This window comes from Dreissena polymorpha, chromosome 1 (genome assembly GCF_020536995.1).
Source record: "Dreissena polymorpha isolate Duluth1 chromosome 1, UMN_Dpol_1.0, whole genome shotgun sequence".
Classification (NCBI taxonomy): domain Eukaryota; kingdom Metazoa; phylum Mollusca; class Bivalvia; order Myida; family Dreissenidae; genus Dreissena; species Dreissena polymorpha.
This window is the reverse complement of record NC_068355.1, coordinates 97,393,926-97,415,764: the sequence shown is the minus strand read 5'-3', so window position 1 is coordinate 97,415,764 and position 21,839 is coordinate 97,393,926. Positions and strand designations below refer to the sequence as shown.

At 39.7% G+C, this 21,839-nt stretch overlaps 1 protein-coding gene across 1 annotated transcript in view; it reads left to right on the top strand.

Moving 5' to 3' along the window:
* Window positions 1–21,839, top strand: part of LOC127841555 (nose resistant to fluoxetine protein 6-like) — a 370,059-nt gene that overhangs the window by 36,557 nt on the left and 311,663 nt on the right. The window contains exons 6-10 of the mRNA XM_052370468.1: window positions 3,343–3,548; window positions 13,831–13,998; window positions 14,319–14,415; window positions 18,791–18,889; window positions 19,269–19,431. Of these exons, the coding sequence (XP_052226428.1) occupies window positions 3,343–3,548; window positions 13,831–13,998; window positions 14,319–14,415; window positions 18,791–18,889; window positions 19,269–19,431 (733 nt within the window). The remainder of the gene's footprint in view (window positions 1–3,342; window positions 3,549–13,830; window positions 13,999–14,318; window positions 14,416–18,790; window positions 18,890–19,268; window positions 19,432–21,839) is intronic.

The window sequence follows — 21,839 nt, the reverse complement described above, 5'->3', positions numbered from 1 at the left end:
CAATGACCAGACAATGGCTAACTTACATCTCTCACAAACTCAGTGAAATGTCAAGGTCATACCTTCCAATGACCATACAATGGCTCACTTACATCTCTCATGACACTCAGTGAAATTTCAAGGTCAAACCTTCCAATGACCAGACAATGGCTCACTAACATCTCTCACAAACTCAGTGAAATGTCAAGGTCATACCTTCCAATGACCAGACAATGGCTCACTTACATCTCTCACAAACTCAGTGAAATGTCAAGGTCATACCTTCCAATGACCAGACAATGGCTCACTTACATCACTCACAAACTCAGTAAAATGTCAAGGTCATACCTTCCAATGACCAGACAATGGCTCACTTACATCTCTCATGACACTCAGTGAAATGTCAAGGTCATACCTTCCAATGACCAGACAATGGCTCACTTACATCTCTCACAAACTCAGTGAAATGTCAAGGTCATACCTTCAATTGACCAGACAATGGCTCACTTACATCACTCACAAACTCAGTGAAATGTCAAGGTCATACCTTCCAATGACAAGACAATGGCTCACTTACATCACTCACAAACTCAGTGAAATGTCAAGGTCATACCTTCCAATGACCAGACAATGGCTCACTTACATCTCTCATGAACTCAGTGAAATGTCAAGGTCATACCTTCCAATGACCAGACAATGGCTCACTTACATCACTCACAAACTCAGTTAAATGTCAAGGTCATACCTTCCAATGACCAGACAATGGCTCACTTACATCTCTCACAAACTCAGTGAAATGTCTAGGTCAAACCTTCCAATGACCAGACAATGGCTCACTTACATCTCTCATGAACTCAGTGAAATGTCAAGGTCATACCTTCCAATGACCAGACAATGGCTCACTTACATCTCTCATGACACTCAGTGAAATGTCAAGGTCATACCTTCCAATGACCAGACAATGGCTCACTTACATCTCTCATGAACTCAGTGAAATGTCAAGGTCATACCTTCCAATGACCAGACAATGGCTCACTTACATCTCTCATGACACTCGGTGAAATGTCAAGGTTATACCTTCAAATGACCAGACAATGGCTCACTTACATCTCTCACAAACTCACTGAAATGTCAAGGTCATACCTTCCAATGACCAGACAATGGCTCACTTACATCTCTCATGAACTCAGTGAAATGTCAAGGTCATACCTTCCAATGACCAGACAATGGCTCACTTACATCTCTCACAAACTCAGTGAAATGTCAAGGTCATGCCTTCAAATGACCAGACAATGGCTCACTTACATCTCTCACAAACTCAGTGAAATGTCAAGGTCATACCTTCCAATGACCAGGCAATGGCTCACTTACATCACTCACAAACTCAGTGAAATGTCAAGGTCATACCTTCCAATGACCAGACAATGGCTCACTTACATCTCTCATGACACTCAGTGAAATGTCAAGGTCATACCTTCCAATGACCAGACAGTGGCTCACTTGTCTCATGACACTCAGTGAAATGTCAAGGTCATACCTTCCAATGACCAGACAATAGCTCACTTACATCTCTCACAAACTTAGTGAAATGTCAAGGTCATACCTTCCAATGACCAGACAATGGCTCACTTACATCTCTCACGAACTCAGTGAAATGTCAAGGTAATACCTTCCCATGACCAGACAATAGCTCACTTCTCTTGTGAACTCAGTGAAATGTCAACGTCATACCTTTCAATGACCAGACATTGCTCACTTACATCTCTCATGAACTCAGTGAAATGTCAAGGTCATACCTTCCAATGACCAGACAATGGCTCACTTACAACTCTCACAAACTCAGTGAAATGTCAAGGTCATACCTTCAAATGACCAGACAATGGCTCACTTACATCACTCACAAACTCAGTGAAATGTCAAGGTCATACCTTTCAATGACCAGAAAATGGCTCACTTACATCTCTCATGAACTCAGTGAAATGTCAAGGTAATACCTTCCAATGACCAGACAATGGCTCACTTCTCTCATGACACTCAGTGACACATCAAGGTCATACCTTCCAAAGACCAGACAATGGCACAAGTTCAAGTCTCATGACACTCAGTGAAATGTCAAGGTCATACCTTCCCATGACCAGACAATAGCTCACTTCTCTAATGACACTCAGTGACACGTCAAGGTCATACCTTCCAAAGACCAGACAATGGCACAAGTTCAACTCTCATGACACTCAGTGAAATTTCAAGGTCATACCTTCCCATGACCAGACAATGGCTCACTTCTCTCATGACACTCAGTGAAATGTCAAGGTTACACCTTCAAATTAACAGACAATGGCACAAGTTCAACTCTCATGACACTCAGTGAAATGTCAAGGTCATACCTTCCCATGTCAGACAATGGCTAACTTCTCGCATGACACTCAGTGAAATTTCAAGGTCATACCTTCCAATGACCAGACAATAGCTCACTTCTCTCATGACACTCAGTGACACATCAAGGTCATACCTTCCAAAGACCAGACAATGGCACAAGTTCAACTCTCATGACACTCAGTGAAATGTCAAGGTCATACCTTCCCATGACCAAACAAAAGATCACTTACATCTCTCATGACACTCAGTGAAATGTCAAGGTCATACCTTCCAATGACCAAAAAATGGCTCACTTCTCTCATGACACTCAGTGAAATGTCAAGGTCATACCTTCCAAAGACCAGACAATGGCTCACTTCTCTCATGACACTCAGTGAAATGTCAAGGTCATACCTTCCATAGACCAGACAATGGCTCACTTCTCTCATGACACTCAGTGAAATGTCAAGGTCATACCTTCCAATTAACAGACAATGGCTCACTTCTCTCATGACACTCAGTGAAAAGTCAAGGTCATACCTTCCAATTAACAGACAATGGCTCACTTCTCTCAGTGAAATGTCAAAGTTATACCTTCCAATTAACAGACAATGGCTCAAGTTTAACTCTCATGACACTCAGTGAAATGTCAAGGTCATAACTTCCCATGACCAGACAATGGCTCAGTTACATCTCTCATGACACTCAGTGAAATGTCATGGTCATATAAGCTTCCTATGAACAGACACTGGATCACTTATATCTCTCATGACACAGAGTGTTTAAAGTATTAAGTTTGATAAGTTATGCCTGTGATGAATCTATAATCCAGTTCAAGAGAAGTGCAGATGTAAACTCCCAGTTATTAACTAGACTAGGATTTTATCTTCAAATACATGTAAACTGTTTGTATAATATTCAAAAGCTCTTGCCAGCTTTTTATTTGTTGTTTTTTGTCTAACCTTATTTCAGATTAACCTAATTTCATCTATTCGTGTAATTTTTCAGGGTTTTCTGTGGCGTCCTGTCTGTTGTCGTTCTCCTTGGCACACTGTACGACATGCTGGTGCTGCATGAGCTCCATAGGTACTGCTCTGTGTCCAAGATCGAGGACGGGGAGGAGGTCACCAAGCTGCTGGCCGAGGGAAATAGCGACAGTGGTGATAGCTACGGCACTCACAACAAGACACATGTGCAAAATGCCACAGAACCTGGTATGATGAACCAGCAGCAGTGTTATTACTCTGAACTTGGTAAATGTTGTTCTCTCCAAGAAGAAACTGTTTTCAATGTGGTACAAATTGTGTTTTTAGCTCGACTATATATGAAATATATATAGTGGAGCTATCCTACTCACCCGGCGTCGGTGTTAGCGTTAGCGTTCCAGTTAGCGTGCAAATGTTAAAGTTTGCGTACTACCATAAATATTTTCAATGTCCCTTGACATATTGCTTTCATATTTTGCATACTTCTTAACCAACATGACCCCAACCTATAAATAAGAGCAGACAACTCCATCAAGAATTTTGACAGAATTATTGCCCCGTTTATACGTAGAATATTTTTATTTTTATTTTTATTTTATTAATGATAAATCTATGTTTAAGTTTGCGTACTACCCCAAATATTTTCAATGTCCCTTGACATATTGCTTTCATATTTTGCATACTTGTTAACCAACGTGACCCCAACCTATAAATAAGAGCAGACAACTCAAGCATTTGGTAACTATTATGGCCCTTTTTCCATTTAAAATATGCATATTACTTTAGTTACATTGCCATAACTTCTTTATTTATTTTCAGATTTTATCAATACTTTGACAAAACAACACATACCTAAATACCACAATGGATTCCACCCAAACAATACCCCACGCCCCAACCCAGAATTCCTGCCCCCCCCCCAAAAAAAATATTTTTTTTCCTTGTTTTTATTTTTGAAGATCATCTAATAAATGACCACACCCCACATTATACCCCCTTCTCACCCCCCCTACCCCCCCCCCCAAAAAAAAATTTTTTTTTTTTTGTTCCTTTTTTTTTTTTGAAACATCGTCTAATAAATTATTGAATATGAACAATTTCCCCATGGTGGCTTACGTTATTCTGTCAAGCACTCGAATAGTTGAGCGCGCTGTCCTCTGACAGCTCTTGTTAATCAATGAGTTACACTTATGAAATTGGTAAATGTTTTTCTTATGAATGACATTCAGCTCTTAACTTGGTAAATGTTGTTTTTAGCTCATCTATTTTTTTTTTTTTAAATATGAGCTATTGACATCACCTTGGCGTCGGCGTCGGCGTTGGCGTCCGGTTAAGTTTTGCGTTTAGGTCCACTTTTCTCAGAAAGTATCAATGCTATTGCATTCAAACTTGGTACACTTACTTACTATCATGAGAGGACTGGGCAGGCAAAGTTAGATAACTCTGGCGTGCAATTTGACAGAATTATGTGTCCTTTTTATACTTAGAAAATTGACAATTTTGGTTAAGTTTTGCGTTTAGGTCCACTTTTCTCAGAAAGTATCAATGCTATTGCATTCAAACTTGGTACACTTACTAACTATCATGAGGGGACTGGGCAGGCAAAGTAAGATAACTCTGGCGTGCATTTTTACAGAATTATGTGCCCTTTTTATACTTAGAAAATTGAAAATTTTGGTTAAGTTTTGTGTTTAGGTCCATTTTATTCCGTAAGTATCAAAGCTATTGCTTTCATACTTGCAACACTTACTAACTATCATAAGGGGACTGTGCAGGCAAATTAATGTAACTCTGACTGGCATTTTGACAGAATTATGGGCCCTTTTTATACTTAGAAAATTGAAAATTTGGTTAAGTTTTGTGTTTAGGTCCACTTTATTCCTACAGTATCAAAGCTATTGCTTTCATACTTGCAACACTTATTAACTATCATAAGGGGACTGTGCAGGCAAAGTTATGTAACTCTGACTGGCATATGGACGGAATTATGGGCCCTTTATACTTAGAAAATTGAAAATTTGGTTTAGTTTTGTGTTTTGGTCAACTTTACCCCTAAAGTATCATAGATATTGCTTTCATACTTGGAACACTCGCAAACTATCATAAGGGTACAGTAAAAGGATAAGTTGCATAACTCTGGTTGTCATTTTTACGGAATTATGGCCCTTTTTTGACTTAGTAACTTTGAATATATGGTTAAATTTTGTGTTTCGATCCACTTTACTTCTTAACTATCAAGGCTATTGCTTTCAAACTTCAAATACTTTCATGCTATCATGAGGTTACTGTACCTGGCAAGTTGAATTTTACCTTGACCTTTGAATGACCTTGACTCAAGGTCAAATGATTAAATTTTGCTAAAATTGCCATAACTTCTTTATTTATGATTAGATTTGATTGATACTTTGACAAAACTACTCTTACCTGACATACCACAATAGACTCCACCCAAACCTTCCCCCGTGCCCTCCCCCGTCCCCCCCCCCCCCTTTTTTTTTTTTTTTTTTTTTTTTTTAAAGATCATCTCACAAATGACCACCACACCCTCACACTATACCCCCACCCCACCCCCCCACCCAAATTTTTTTTTTTTTTGGAAACAGTAAAAAAACACAAATATTTATTTTTATTATTTTATGTTTGAAATACCGTCCAACCATCGCACCCAAGAATCCCAACCCACTCCCCCCCCTCCCCCCACCTGAATCCCCCCCCCCTCACACTATACCCCCCACCCACCCCCAAATTTCATTTTTTTAAACGGTTAAAAAACACAAATATTTATTTTTATTATTTTATGTTTGAAATACCGTCCAACCATCCCACCCAAGAATCCCCCCCACCCATGTTTTTGTGGGTTTTTTTGCATTTTTTTTTTTCGCATTTTTGGAAAATAATGTAATAAATGTCCACCCCCTCCCACACTATGAAAATGAGAGTCCCTTCAACTTTAAAAAGAAAATAGATGAGCCGTCTGCACCCGCAAGGCGGTGCTCTTGTTTTACTAATGGGTTACAATTCATGATATGCAGGTTGTTCTATTCAAGTAGTTGCAGTTCTCAAAGCCGTATTTGTTGTTCTATTCAAGGAGTTACAGTTCTCAAAGCCGTATTTGTTGATCTAAGCAAAAGCTTACAGTTTTCAATTTGGGAAATGTTGTCTTAAATAAGGAGTAACAGTTGTCATTGCTCCAGCTAGACCTTGTGGAAAGGCAGTGCACCCTACTGCCCCTAAGTTCCTCCCTGCCTCCTTGGACACCTGCATCGCCCTTTTCTGAGCTGCTCACATAATTCTAAGAGAACATTTTATACAAAGTTTCAATTCAATTATCAACATTTAAAAATAAAGCAAGTTTTATCAATTAAAGACCCCAAAAAGTTTAAAACGAAAGAACATGTAGTATGAAAAAGATATGACACATGCTGTAATGAAAATAATCAACTTATCAAATTAATATTTTTATGTCCCCCACTATAGTAGTGGGGGACATATTGTTTTTGCCCTGTCTGTCTGTTGGTCTGTTGGTCTGTCTGTTTGCGCCAACTTTAACATTTTGCAATAACTTTTGCTATATTGAAGATAGCAACTTCATATTTGGCATGGATGTGTATCTCATGAAGCTGCACATTTTGAGTGGTGAAAGGTCAAGGTCAAGGTCATCCTTCAAGGTCAGAGGTCAAATATATGTGGCAAAAATCGCTAATTTTATGAATACTTTTGCTATATTGAAGATAGCAACTTGTTATTTGGCATGCATGTGTATCTCATGAAGCTGCACATTTTGAGTGGTGAAAGTTCAAGGTCAAGGTCATCCTTCAAGGTCAGAGGTCAATTATATGTGGCCAAAATCGCTCATTTTATGAATACTTTTGCAATATTGAAGATAGCAACTTGATATTTGGCATGCATGTGCATCTCATGGAGCTGCACATTTTGAGTGGTGAAAGGTCAAGGTCAAGTTCATCCTTTAAGGTCAGAGGTCAAATATGTGTGGCCCAAATCGCTTATTTTATGAATACTTTTGCAATATTGAAGATAGCAACTTGATATTTGGCATGCATGTGTATCTCATGGAGCTGCACATTTTGAGTGGTGAAAGGTCAAGGTCAAGGTCATCCTTCAAGGTCAGAGGTCAAATATATGTGGCCCAAATCGCTTATTTTATGAATACTTTTGCAATATTGAAGATAGCAACTTGATATTTGGCATGCATGTGTATCTCATGGAGCTGCACATTTTGAGTGGTGAAAGGTCAAGGTCATCTTTCACAAGGTCAAGGTCATCCTTCACAAGGTCAAGGTCATATATAGGGGACATTGTGTTTCTCAAACACATCTTGTTCATACTAAGTATTTTAAGGTCTCAACTTGGTTAATCTTTTTTCTTACTGAGAATTTACAGTTCTCAATTGTCTTTATCATGGTAATTGTTTTTCACATGTAGGAGTTACAGTTATCTACTTGGTTAGTGTTGTTTATATAAAACAGTAACCATTCTCAAATGTATGAATGTTGTTCTAATGAATGAGTTTATGTTTTCAACTTTGACTTGGTGAATGCTGTTTTTATCAAGAAGTGACTTTTAGCAATTTTGTAAATATTGTTCATTTTTAAAAGTGCCACTTCCAATATTGTTCTAAATTCCAAATCAACTTAAAAAATCTCAAAGTTTATAGTTCTCTACTATTACAATGTATATTCAATGTATTTGCATTCCTTAAAAATTGTGTGCTAGGGATACCCCTTCAAACAAAATTTTGTTCAGGGATGTACTTGAATCACCCTGTCCGTTGGTCAGTTGGTTGGTCTGTCACTCTCCTCATGTGTACTATCTGTTGGTCAGTGGTTGGTCTGTCACTCTGCTCACCCTGTCTGTTAGTTTTCTGGTTGGTCTGTCACTCAAAATCACCTTGTCAGTTGGTCAGCTGGTTGGTTTGTCATTCAATTATCCTTTCTGTTGGTCAGCTGGTTGGTCTGTCACTCACCCTATCTGGTGGTCAGCTGGTTGGTCTGTCACCCATCTCATGTGTACTGTCAGTTAATCAGCTGGTTGGTCTTCACTCAATCACCCTGTTCATTGGTACGTTGGATGGTCTGTCATTCAATCACCCTGTTCGTTGGTCAGTTGGATAGTCTGTCACTCAATCACCCTGTTCGTTGGTCAGTTGGTTGGTCTGTCACTCTGCTCAATCACTATGTTCATTGGTCAGTTGGTTGGTCTGTCACTCTGCTCAATCACTCTGTTTGTTGGTCAGTTGGTTGGTCCGTCACTCAATCACCCTGTCTGTTTGCCAGGTGATTGATCTGTCACTCAATCACCCAGTCCTTTGGTCACTTGTGTCACACTGTCCGTTGGTCAGCTGGTTGGTCCGTCATTCTTTTCATGTGTACTGTCCATTGGTTAGTTGGTTGGTCGGTCACTTAGGCAAGCTTTCCTTTGGTCAGTTGGTTGGTTCGTCACTCAATCACCCTGTCCTTTAGTCAGCTGGTTGGTCTGTCACTCTGCTGTACTTGAAACACCCTGTTTATTGTTCAGTTGGTTGGTCTGTCACTCAATCACCCTGTCCATTGGGAAGCTGGTTGGTCTGTCACTCAATCACCCTGTTTGGTCTGTCACTCAGTTACTCTGTCCATTGGTCAGTTTGTTGGTCTGTCACTTTATCACCCTGTCCATTGGTCAGCTGGTTGGTCTGTCAATCACTCACCTTGTCCATTTGTCAGCTGGTTGGTCTGTCACGTAATTACTCCATCAATTAGTGAGCTGATTGGTCTGTCACTCAATTACCCCATTCATTAGTCAGCTGGTTTGTCTGTCACTCAATCACCCTGTCCATTAGTCAGCTGGTTGATCTGTCACTTAATCACCCTGTCCATTGGTCAGTTGGTTGGTCAGTCACTTAATCACCCTGTCCATTAGTCAGCTGGTTGGTCTGTCACTTAATCACCCTGTCCATTAGTCAGCTGGTTGGTCCGTCACTTGATCACCCTGTCCGTTTGTCAGCTGGTTGGTCTGTCACTTAATCACCCTGTCATTAGTCAGCTGGCTGGTCTGTCACTCAATCACCCCATCCATTAGTAAGCTGGTTGGTCTGTCACTCAATCACCCAATCCATCAGTCAGCTGGTTGGTCTGTCACTTAATCACCCTGTCCATTGGTCAGTTGGTTGGTCTGTCACTTAATCACCCTGTCCATTTGTCAGCTGGTTGGTCTGTCACTTAATCACCCTGTCCATTAGTCAGCTGGTTGGTCCGTCACTTAATTACCCTGTCCATTTGTTAGCTGGTTGGTCTGTCACTTAATCACCCTGTCCATTAGTCAGCTGGTTGGTCTGTCACTTAATCACCCAGTCCATTAGTCAGCTGGTTGGTCTGTCACTTAATCACCCTGTCCATTTGTCAGCTGGTTGGTCTGTCACTTAATCACCCTGTCCATTAGTCAGCTGGTTGGTCTGTCATTTTATCACCCTGTCCATTTGTCAGCTGGTTGGTCTGTCACTCAATCACCCTGTCCATTAGTCAGCTGGTTGGTCTGTCACTTAATCACCCTGTCCATTAGTCAGCTGGTTGGTCTGTCACTTTATCATTCTGTCCATTAGTCAGCTGGTTGGTATGACACCTAATCACCCTGTCCATTGGTCAGCTGGTTGGTCTGTCACTAAATCACCCTGTTGGTTGGTCTGTCACTTAATCATCCTGTCTGTTGGTTAGCTTGTTGGGTCTGTCACTTCATCACCCCATCCATTAGTCAGCTGGTTGGTCTGTCACTTAATCACCCTGTCCATTGGTCAGCTGGTTGGTCTGTCACTTAATCACCTTGTCTATTGGTCAGCTAGTTGGTCTGTCACTCAATCACCCTGTTGGTTGGTCTGTCTTTCAATCACCCTGTCAGTTGGTCGGCTTGTTGGTCTGTCGCTCAATCACCCCATCCATTGGTCAGCTGGTTGGCCTGTCATTCAATCACCCTGTCCATTAGTAAGCTGGTTGGTCTGTCACTTAATCACCCCATTCATTAGTCAGCTGGTTGGTCTGTCAGTTAATCACCCTGTCTGTTGGTTAGCTGGTTGGTCAGTCATTCAATCACCCTGTCAGTTGGTCATCTGGTTGGTCTGTCACTCAATCACCCCATCCATTGGTCAGCTTGTTTGTTTGTCATTCAATCACCATGTCCATTTGTCAGCTGGTTGGTCTGTCACTTAATTACGCCATCCATTAGTCAGCTGGTTGGTCTGTCACTTAATCACCCTGTCTGTTGGTCAGCTGGTTTTTCAGTCATTCAATCACCCTGTTGGTTGGCCAGCTGGTTGGTCTGTCACTCAATCACCCCATCCATCGGTCTGCTGGTTGGTCTGTTATTCAATCACCCTGTCCATTAGTCAGCTAGTTGGTCTGTCACTTAATCACCCTTTCCATTAGTCAGCTGGATGGTCTGTCACTTAATCACCCTGTCTATTAGTCAGTTGGTTGGTCTGTCACTTAATCACCCTGTCCATTTGTCAGCTGGTTGGTCTGTCACTTAATCACCCTGTCCATTAGTCAGCTGGTTGGTCCGTCACTTAATCACCCTGTCCATTTGTTAGCTGGTTGGTCTGTCACTTAATCACCCTGTCCATTAGTCAGCTGGTTGGTCTGTCACTTAATCACCCTGTCCATTAGTCAGCTGGTTGGTCTGTCACTTAATCACCCTGTCCATTAGTCAGCTGGTTGGTCTGTCACTTAATCACCCTGTCCATTGGTCAGCTGGTTGTTCTGTCACTTAATCACCCTGTCCATTAGTCAGCTGGTTGGTCTGTCACTTTATCATCCTGTCCATTAGTGAGCTGGTTGGTCTGTCACTTAATCACCCTGTCCAATGGTCAGCTGGCTGGTCTGTCACTCAATCACCCTGTTGGTTGGTCTGTCACTCAATCATCCTGTCTGTTGGTCATCTGGTTGGGTCTGTCACTTAATCACCCCATCCATTAGTCAGCTGGTTGGTCTGTCACTCAATCACCCTGTCCATTAGTCAGCTGGTTGGTCTGTCACTTAATCACCCTGTCCATTGGTCAGTTGGCTGGTCTGTCACTTAATCACCCTGTCCATTAGTCAGCTGGTTGGTCTGTCACTTAATCACCCTGTCCATTAGTCAGCTGGTTGGTCTGTCACTTAATCACCCTGTCCATTAGTCAGCTGATTGGTCCGTCACTTAATCACCCTGTCCATTTGTCAGCTGGTTGGTCTGTCACTTAATCACCCTGTCCATTAGTCAAATGTCCATTAGTCAGCTGGTTGGTCTGTCACTTAATCACCCTGTCCATTAGTCAGCTGGTTTGTCTGTCACTTAATCACCATGTCCATTTGTCAGCTGGTTGGTCTGTCACTTAATCACCCTGTCCATTAGTCAGCTGGTTGGTCTGTCACTTAATCACCCTGTCCATTAGTCAGCTGGTTCGTCTGTCACTTTATCATCCTGTCCATTAGTCAGCTGGTTGGTATGACACTTAATCACCCTGTCCATTGGTCAGCTGGTTGGTCTGTCACTCAATCACCCTGTTGGTTGGTCTGTCACTCAATCATCCTGTCTGTTTGTCAGCTTGTTGGGTCTGTCACTTAATCACCCCATCCATTAGTCAGCTGGTTGGTCTGTCACTTAATCACCCTGTCCATTGGTCAGCTGGTTGGTCTGTCACTTAATCACCCTGTCTATTGGTCAGCTGGTTGGTCTGTCACTCAATCACCCTGTTGGTTGGTCTGTCTTTCAATCACCCTGTCGGTTGGTCGGCTCGTTGGTCTGTCGCTCAATCACCCCATCCATTGGTCAGCTGGTTGGTCTGTCATTCAATCACCCTGTCCATTAGTCAGCTGGTTGGTCTGTCACTTAATCACCCCATCCATTAGTCAGCTGGTTGGTCTGTCAGTTAATCACCCTGTCTGTTGGTTAGCTGGTTGGTCAGTCATTCAATCACCCTGTCAGTTGGTCGTCTGGTTGGTCTGTCACTCAATCACCCCAACTATTGGTCAGCTTGTTTGTTTGTCATTCAATCACCCTGTCCATTAGTAAGCTGGTTGGTCTGTCTCTTAATCATCCCATCCATTAGTCAGCTGGTTGGTCTGTCACTTAATCACCCTGTCTGTTGGTCAGCTGGTTGGTCAGTCATTCAATCACCCTGTTGGTTGTCCAGCTGGTTGGTCTGTAACTCAATCACCCCATCCATCGGTCTGCTGGTTGGTCTGTTATTCAATCACCCTGTCCATTAGTCAGCTGGTTGGTCTGTCACTTAATCACCCTTTCCATTAGTCAGCTGGATGGTCTGTCACTTAATCACCCTGTCTATTAGTCAGCTGGTTGGTCTGTCACTCTATCACCCTGTCCATTGGTCAGCTGGTTGGCCTGTCACTCTGCTCATGTGTACACAGTGTCTCAGAATAGTGTCTCAGTTTCATGCCTATCAGCATGATACTTTATATATACTTGTGTATGTTGTTTATCTTTTGTTGAAGAGCAATACTTAATTTGCGTGTATGTTTGGATATTCCTTTCTCTTGAACTTACGCAAATTGTTTATACTTACATAATTGTTTATGAGTAGGTTGTGTTATGAACTTGTCTTTCAGTTTTCTGTGTATCAATATGAAACTCTACTTATCCTGGTGTGAGGTATTTTCAACGTTATTTTCTACGCGACCTTAATCTTGTTATTCTATGAAGATGTGAAAACGGTTACTTTTATGTATGTTGCAATATTCTTTGCAGAATAATTTGCCCTTGAACTTTAAATTTTGGATACTTCCATAATTGTACATGTGTTTTAGTGTCTTGAACTTGTCTCTTAGAATCCTGCTTATTGATGTGAAACTTTGCTAATATGTTGTTTATAAGAAGAAGAAGAAGATTTTTTTCAGAATCAGTAGGCCATAGGCCCATGTGAGCATACAGATATGTACACAAACAGTAATAGCAAGTCACGTGAAACAATGAAAAAAAATATGTTGTGTTGAAATAAATCAAGTACCAATACATTTTAAGGAATAAGTTGTGCTAAATAATTAAATACAACAAAGATCCCGATTAATAATACGAGCAAAGGCAAAAAGGAGGGTTATCGGACAAAACGCAAATATGCAGAGAAGGTGTATATAATTTTATATTTTTGTCTTGTAGGTTCTATATCTCTGTACCTTTAGTTTATGTCAACACAAAATATATACAACCGTTATATACAAATAACACATAATTTATTATACATCACAATAATTTGCCTCTTGTATATATCCGAATCTGTATACATTTATTATTTATAATCGTAAATTTCAAAAGACAAAAAAGACAGTTTATACTATGTTGAAGTGCCAGAAGTTATTGTGTGCATGTCACGATATTTTTTGAAGAATTGATTGCCCTTGAACTTAGGCAAATTAAGATTAGCAAACGCTGGGATAGTTGTCCTCTGTAATTACTTTTCAATTTTTAATTAGAATTGGAAGGTACAAGTTTTTTTCATCAGATTTCTGTATCCAATTGGTCTATGTTGCAGGTCTAGGTGCTCGTATACTGGTGTCATTCTCCTTGTACACCAATGCATCCAAGCTGCTGAGTACACGCAGTCAGGCCGGCAACCTTGGCTGTGTCAACGGGATCCGCTTTTTCAGCATTTCCTGGGTTATACTGGGACATTCCTACGCGTTCTCGCTTTATCAGTCAAGTTAGTTTATGATCTTTTTTTTTTCATGAGATGAAAGAAAACAATAAATATCAAACATCGTGTGAATCTTTCAATTCTACTTTCGGCTGACAATTATGCAAGGAAAATGAGGATTTCATGCACAGGATTTTGTTTTTCAACATAACTTATAGTCAGCATTAAAAACATATTTTTACATTATTATTAGAATATGTATGGATCTGGAAATAAATATTCATATAAAGTATTCTCAATTTCATAAGGTAACTGTGAATAACAAGTAAAGAAGACCCATGTCCAATTGTTTACTGATTTTTGCTTATAAGCATGAACACTTGCAGGAAATGTGTTTCCATTCATCTCAAGTCAGCTTCAGACCTGGAGTTTCATGGCTGTTGTCAACGCAACAGTCGCCGTTGATACTTTCTTCTTACTCAGGTAAGCAATGTTCCTTCTTGTCATAATTGTCCCCTACCGGTGAAACTGGACGGGACTTATGGTTTGCGCTCTGTGTGTCCCTGAGCCAGTGAGTCTGTCTGTCAGTCTGTCACACTTTTCTGGATCCTGCAAGTACTTTAAAAGTTCTTCATATTTTTCATGAAACATGGATAGATGGCAGGGCTTTCCTTTGACCCGAGCTCCCAGGTTTTGACGCTTGAAAATTACAGAAGACCCTTATTTGACTCGTGAGAAAATTACGTCATGCGTCACATTTGACCCGGGGGAATATTACCGAGTTGCGTCAAGGAGATCAAAAGTTGTTAAAACTAAGCGATAATTGGCTTGGGGCGGAGTATCTCTTTTAGTAGACGCTAACTATTATTGCCCGTTTCCAAACAGTCTGCCCAGTAGGCTGAGTTTGGCCCATTGAGAAATCTAGTAATGACCAATTAAAACACTGCTGGTTCAATGACGCGTAATAAACGTTACATTATTTATCACAGTGTTCGTTATCATCTGTTTGTCGAAAAGACATGTATTAAACCCCCTAAAACAGAATGGACTCACCCGCGTCAGTTTTAATGATATCCAATATAAAATAATAACATCTATATCCACAATACACCGTAAAGCATATTTTGAGAAATACTTCCACAATATGTCAGAATGTATTTCCAAAGCTGAATTCACCCAACCCTGTTTTACTTCATGTTTGCTCCGTTCAAATAGGCGCGAAAGTTATGCTGGCATATGTACTGTCTACAATGTCAAATTACACTCTTTGCATCAGAGTTGCTAAAAATAACCATTTAACCGGTATAACTGACCTTGTGACAAAGTTACAAATTTGGATGCTGCATGTGCTAATTTATTACAACATAGTCGTAATAATTGACCATTTGAGACGGCATAGAAAAACCGCGTGTTTGTCGCACATCTTCGGTGAAGATGGCACATGAAATAATTAAACCCAGATTTGAGCCGTCCAGCGTCGATTTTGAGATGAATGTAAATCAGATGAGTGAGTTTAAGGCAAGGGTGAATAGGGGGTATTTATTTCTGATTTCTGATGGTAAGCGGCTGGCACTGAGCAGTTACATGAGCAGTAACTAACGAAACATATTCGCTACTTTCCGAAACCCGTACCATTCTACGAACGTTGCTAATGTCTGCCATCTATAAATTATCTATAAGCAAAGTAAAGCACTGCAAAATCATATTTTAAAACAATGTGTCAACCAAATTATATATTGATTGCGTATATGCTGAATGTGCAAAAGACGTATCTCGACATGTTTTCGGACAGTCGTTTTGGGATACGGTATGATTCGTCGATTTTAATTTATTTTAAACTTTCTTTTTAACATTCTTAAAGAATGACGAATACACATGCGGTGTAACGGATGGTCTTATTGATAAAATTTTGCATTGTATTCATAAGAAAGAGCACATAGATAAAAAAAAATGACAATAAGCTAGCTAGGGCTCGAGGGGCTATGCCCTCTATTTCCTTTATCTTACAGTCTCATACTGTCTGCTTAATTTTCGGGATTTGGAATTAGGGACAATTGACACCCCTGATATATATTATGTCAGTATCAGTGCGTGTGTTTTTTTCGAATTTATTTCACAATGCTCACAATGTTGGTCACAATGGAGGCCTATGTTTACGTTGTGTCTTTTATTGACTGGAATATCAAAAATAAATGTAAAGATATTTGTTAATATGTTGCTTTTTATATATTATATCTCAGTGTTTTGCTTAAAGTGCAAAAGATCATTGACTCTCTTGCATTATTATTATGACTCATACAAATTTGACTTTGACTCTTGAAAATAAAATTATGGTCCCAAGAGTCATTGACTCTTGAGATTTGAGGTCTAGGGAAAGCCCTGAATATGGAGATTATGCACGTCATTTCATTTTGTTCCAATGTCAAGAACTCTGGTTGCTTTGGCAACAAATATATATTTTTTTAAATTCTGCCAATGGTGGAGTTTCACCGGTAGGGGACAATATTGCTTGGCAATCTCTGGTTGTATTATGCATCTTCTTGTTTTCAATATGACAACACACCTATATGGTGAAATGCAGTACTAGCCATTTGGAACTGGACCAATGCAGTACTAGCCATTTGGAACTGGACCAATGCAGTACTAGCCATTTGGAACTGGACCAATGCAGTACAAGCCATTTGGAACTGGACCAATGCAGTACAAGCCATTTGGAACTGGACCAATTCAGTACTAGCCATTTGGAACTGGACCAATGCAGTTCTCTACCAAGTTTGTTCAAATTATGCCCCTGGGGTCAAGTTTGACCCTGCCTTGGGGGTCACAAAATTGAACATATGCATATATAAGGCCTATTGTGGGAAAACTTTCAAAAATCTTCTTGTCCATAACCGTATGGCATAGGGCTACCAAATTTGGTATGCAGTGACATGTAATAGTTCTCTTCTTAGTTTGTTCAAATTATGCCCCTGGGGTCAAATTTGAAACTGCCCGGGGGTCACAAAATTGAATATACATTATAAAAGGCTTATTTTGTGAAAACTATCAAAATCTTCCTGTCCATAACCATTGGGTCTAGGGCTACCAAATTTGGTATGTAGTGACATCTTAAAGTTCTCTACCAAGTTTGTTCAAATTATGCCCCTGGGGTCAAATTTGACCCTGCCCCGAGGGTCACAAAATTGAACATACGCTTATATAAGGCCTTTTTTGTGAAAACTTTAAAAATCTTCTTGACCATAAACATTGGGCCTAGGGCTACCAAATTTGGTATGTAGTGAAATCTTATAGTTCTCTACCAAGTTTGTTCAAATTATGCCCCTGGGGTCAAATTTTACCCTGCCCTGGGGGATCACAAAATCATTCAGCCTAGGGCTATCAAATTTGGTATGTAGTGACATCTTATAGTCCTCTACCAAATTTGTTCAAATTTTATCCCTGGGGTCAAATTTGAACCTGCCCCGGAGGTCACAAAATTGAACATATGCTTATATATTGCCTATTTTGTGAAAACTTAAAAAAAAATCTCGTCCATAACCATTAGGCCTAGGGCTACACAATTTGGTATGTAGTGACATTGTATAGTCCTCCACTTAGTTTTTTCAAATTATGCCCCAGGAGTCAAATTTGACCCTGCCCTGGGGGCCACAAAATCAATAATATGCTTATATAGTGCCTATTTTGTGAAAACTTAAAAAATTATCTTGTCCCTAACCATAAGGAATAGGGCTACAGAATTTGGTATGTAGTGACATCTAACAGTTCTCTACCAAGTTTGTTCAAATTATGCCCCTGGGGTCAAATTTGACCCTGCACGGGGGGTCACAAAACTGAACATACGCTTATATGGGGCCTATTTTATGAAAACTTAAAAAAAAATCTTGTCTATAACCATTGGGCCTAGGGCTACCAAATTTGGGTATGTAGTGACATCTAATAAATCTACCAAATTTGTTCAAATAATGCCTCTGGGGTCAACTTTGACCCTGCCCTGGGGGGTCACAAAATTGAATAAACGCTTATAAAGCGCCTATTTTGTGAAATCTTTATAAATCTTCTTGTTGAAAACCATTCAGACTATGGCTACCAAATTTGGTATGCAGTAACATATTATAGTACTCTACCAAGTTTGTTCAAATTATGCCCTTTGGGTCAAATTTGATCCTGACCCGCGGGTCACAAAATTGAACATTATATACCCTTATATCTTGCTTACTTTGTGAAAACTTTAAAATATTCTTGTCCTTTACTCTAGGACCTAGGGCTACCATATATTGTATGTACATGTAGTGAGATATAGTAGTCCTCTACAAAGTTTGCTCAAATTATGCCCCTGGGGTTAAATTTGACCAAGCCCAGGGGGTCACAAAAGTGTACATGTGCTTAAATAGAGCCTATATTTAAGTATTTGCACATGCAGAGAATATTTGAATAGCCTTTTTTCAGCAGTGGGGCGATACAGGGCCATCATGGCCCTCTTGTTTACTTACTAGTTTGCTTGGTTACCATGTTTCACTGGATTGTTACACTCACTGGTATGCTTGGTTACCATGTTTGAGTGGTTTGTTACACTAACTAGTATGCTTCGTTACCATGATATAGTGGGTTGTTACAATCACTAGTAGCTAGGTTACCATGTTTCAGTGGGTTGTAACACTCACTAGTATGCTTGGTTACCATGTTCAGTGGGTTGTTAACCCACTGGTATGCTTGGTTACCATGTTTGAGTGGGTTGTTGCACCCACTAGTTTGCTTGGTTACCATGTTTCAGTGGGTTATTGTACTCACTAGTATGCTGTGTTACTATGTTTCAGTGGATTATTGTACTCATAAGCATGTTTGGTTACCATTGTTTCAGTGGTTTGTTGGTCTCCTATCTTGGACTGAAGCAGCTCAACAGAGTGGGTGGGGTAAGGAATCTCAACTGGGCAATGTTCTACTTCCACAGATTCTGGAGGTAAGTTGTATGCATTTAATTCACTCAATTAATACACTCAAGTTTTAGAATTAAAAAAAAGCATGTTATTTTGTTGATCAGTTTGTTTGTTGTAAAAATTTGTAGTTAATTCATACTTTTAATGACTGAAAATTTCCTCGTTGATCCCTGCGACTTGAGGCTATATATCGGGAGTCACCTTTTTAAGGATTCAAATTAAACAACACACAAAAAGAAATATGCCTATTGTAGGTTGCCTGAAAACATAGAAATAATGCATTCTATATTGGAATCAGTACAACAAATGTTACTTTTAAGAATTTGAAGGTCAAATTTGGCAATATTACAGCTTTTTACTGGACACCTAATTGTACTTGCATATCCTCTGACAACATTCCAGGTTGACCCCAGCTTATGGTCTCTTCATATTCCTGTATGTGTCACTGACACGGTACTATGGCAACGGTCCCTTTTGGCCCCAAGGGGGGTCAGAGTACAAAGAATGTCAAGGCTGGTGGATGAATCTGCTCTACATTAACAACTTCTTCAAGCCTGAAAAAACTGTAAGTGTGAGATTAGTTAATTATGAACAAATATAGGACAGAATAACTTTTGTTTCATCTAGAATGTCAAAAAAGCATTAATATGAAGTATAATTCACTGTTATCACAACTGTTGCATTAAATCCAGCGATACATTTTTTGTAATTCCCACTTACAATAATGATGACTGCTGATGAATCCATTCCATCGAATATTCCATTGAAAATGCTGTATCTCACTCATACACCAGTGCTGTATCTCACTCATACAACAATGCTGTATCTCACTCATACAACAATGCAGTATCTCACTCATACAACAATGCTGTATCTCACTCATACACCAGTGCTGTATCTCACTCATACACCAGTGCTGTATCTCACTCATACAACAATGCTGTATCTCACTCATACACCAGTGCTGTTTCTCACCCATACACCAGTGCTGTATCTCACTCATACACCAGTGCTGTATATCACTCATACACCAGTTCTGTATCACACTCATACAACAATGCAGTATCTCACCCATACACTGTGCTTTATCTCACTCATACAACAATACTGTATCTCAATTATACAACAATGCAGTATCTCACTCATACAAGAATGCTGTATCTCACTCATACATCAATGCAGTATCTCACTCATACACCAGTGCTGTATCTCACTCATACAACAATGCTGTATCTCACTCTTACAATAATGCTGTATATCACTCATACAACAATGCAGTATCTCACTCATACAACAATGCTGTATCTCAATCATACAATAATGCTGTATCTCAATCATACACCAGTGCTGTATCTCACTCATACAACAATGCAGTATCTCACTCATACAACAGTGCTGTATCTCACTCGTACAACAGTGCCGTATCTCACTCATACAACAATGTTGTATCTCACTCATGCAACAATGCTGTTCTTCACTCATACAACAATGCTGTATCTCACTCATACAACAATGCTGTATCTCACTCATACAACAATGCTGTTCTTCACTCATACAACAATGCTGTATCTCACTCGTACAACAATGCTGTATCTCACTCATACAACAATGCTGTATCTCACTCATACAACAATAATGTATCTCACTCATGCAACAATGCTGTATCTCACCCATACAATAATGCTGTATCTAGCTCATACAAGAATGCTGTATTTCACTCATACAATAATGATGTATGTCACCCATACATGAATGCTGTATCTCACTCATACAACAATGCTGTATCTCACTAATACAACAATGTTGTATCACACTCATCAGGGTTCGCACAGGGCTTGAAAAGTGCTTCAAAATGAGTCCTAGGCTTGAAAAGCCCTTGAACAAAAGTTGTCCTTGAAAAAGTGCTTGAAAAGTGCTTATTTCATGTAAAAAAGCCTTGAAAATGTTTATTTCTGCTCAAAATTACTTTTATCATCACTTTAATTATTAACTTAAATCGTTCTTAAGGGAAATATTATGAAAATTTATCATAAATTCCTTCGCGCAAAAAGTTGAGTATGAAATATAAGCTTCGTACACTATTGAGTACGAAATGTTATGTGTACACGTCACAGATTATGTGCACTACTTCAGAGGTTCTTCGTTGTGATCAATTTTCGCGAGTGAAAACGCAGCAATGGGGAAGTGTCGTTTCAAACCAGGGTGGTTAACTGAATATTCCTGGGTACAGAAAACAAATGACATTCGAAAAGCACATTGTCGAGAATGTATGAAGACCATTGATATCGGGGGGATGGGGGAAAGCGCTTTGAAAAGCCACAAGAAAGGGGAAACCCACACAGAAAACATGAAATTGAGAATCAATGTGTTTGTTTGTAATAACTTTAAAAAAGTAAATACATATGTGAGACTCATTGAGTTAAGGATGGATATTAAAACATGTATTTGTATGTATTTAAATAACATGTATGAGTTAATATGGAATAAGTTTAATGAATTGAGCAATTAAATGACATTTACTGTGTTAATCTGGTTTGAACATGCATTTTTTTTTAAAGGAAACTAACGTACTGTTCTTGGCCTTGAAAATGAAAATTTGCCCTTAAAAAGTCCTTGAAAAGTGCTTGAATTTAGATTTGCGATTTCTGTTTGAACCATGCTCATACACCAGTGCTGTATCTCACTCATACAACAATGCAGAATCTCACTCATGCACCAGTGCTGTATCTCACTCATACAACAATGCTGTATCTCACTCATACAATAATGCAGTATCTCACTCATACAACAATGCTGTATCTCACTCAAACAACAATGCTGTATCTCACTCACACAACAATGCTGTATCTCACTCACACATCAATGCTGTATCTCACTCATACACCAGTGCTGTATCTCACTCATACAACAATGCTTTATCTCACTCATACACCAGTGCTGTATCTCACTCCTAGACCAGTGATGTATCTCACT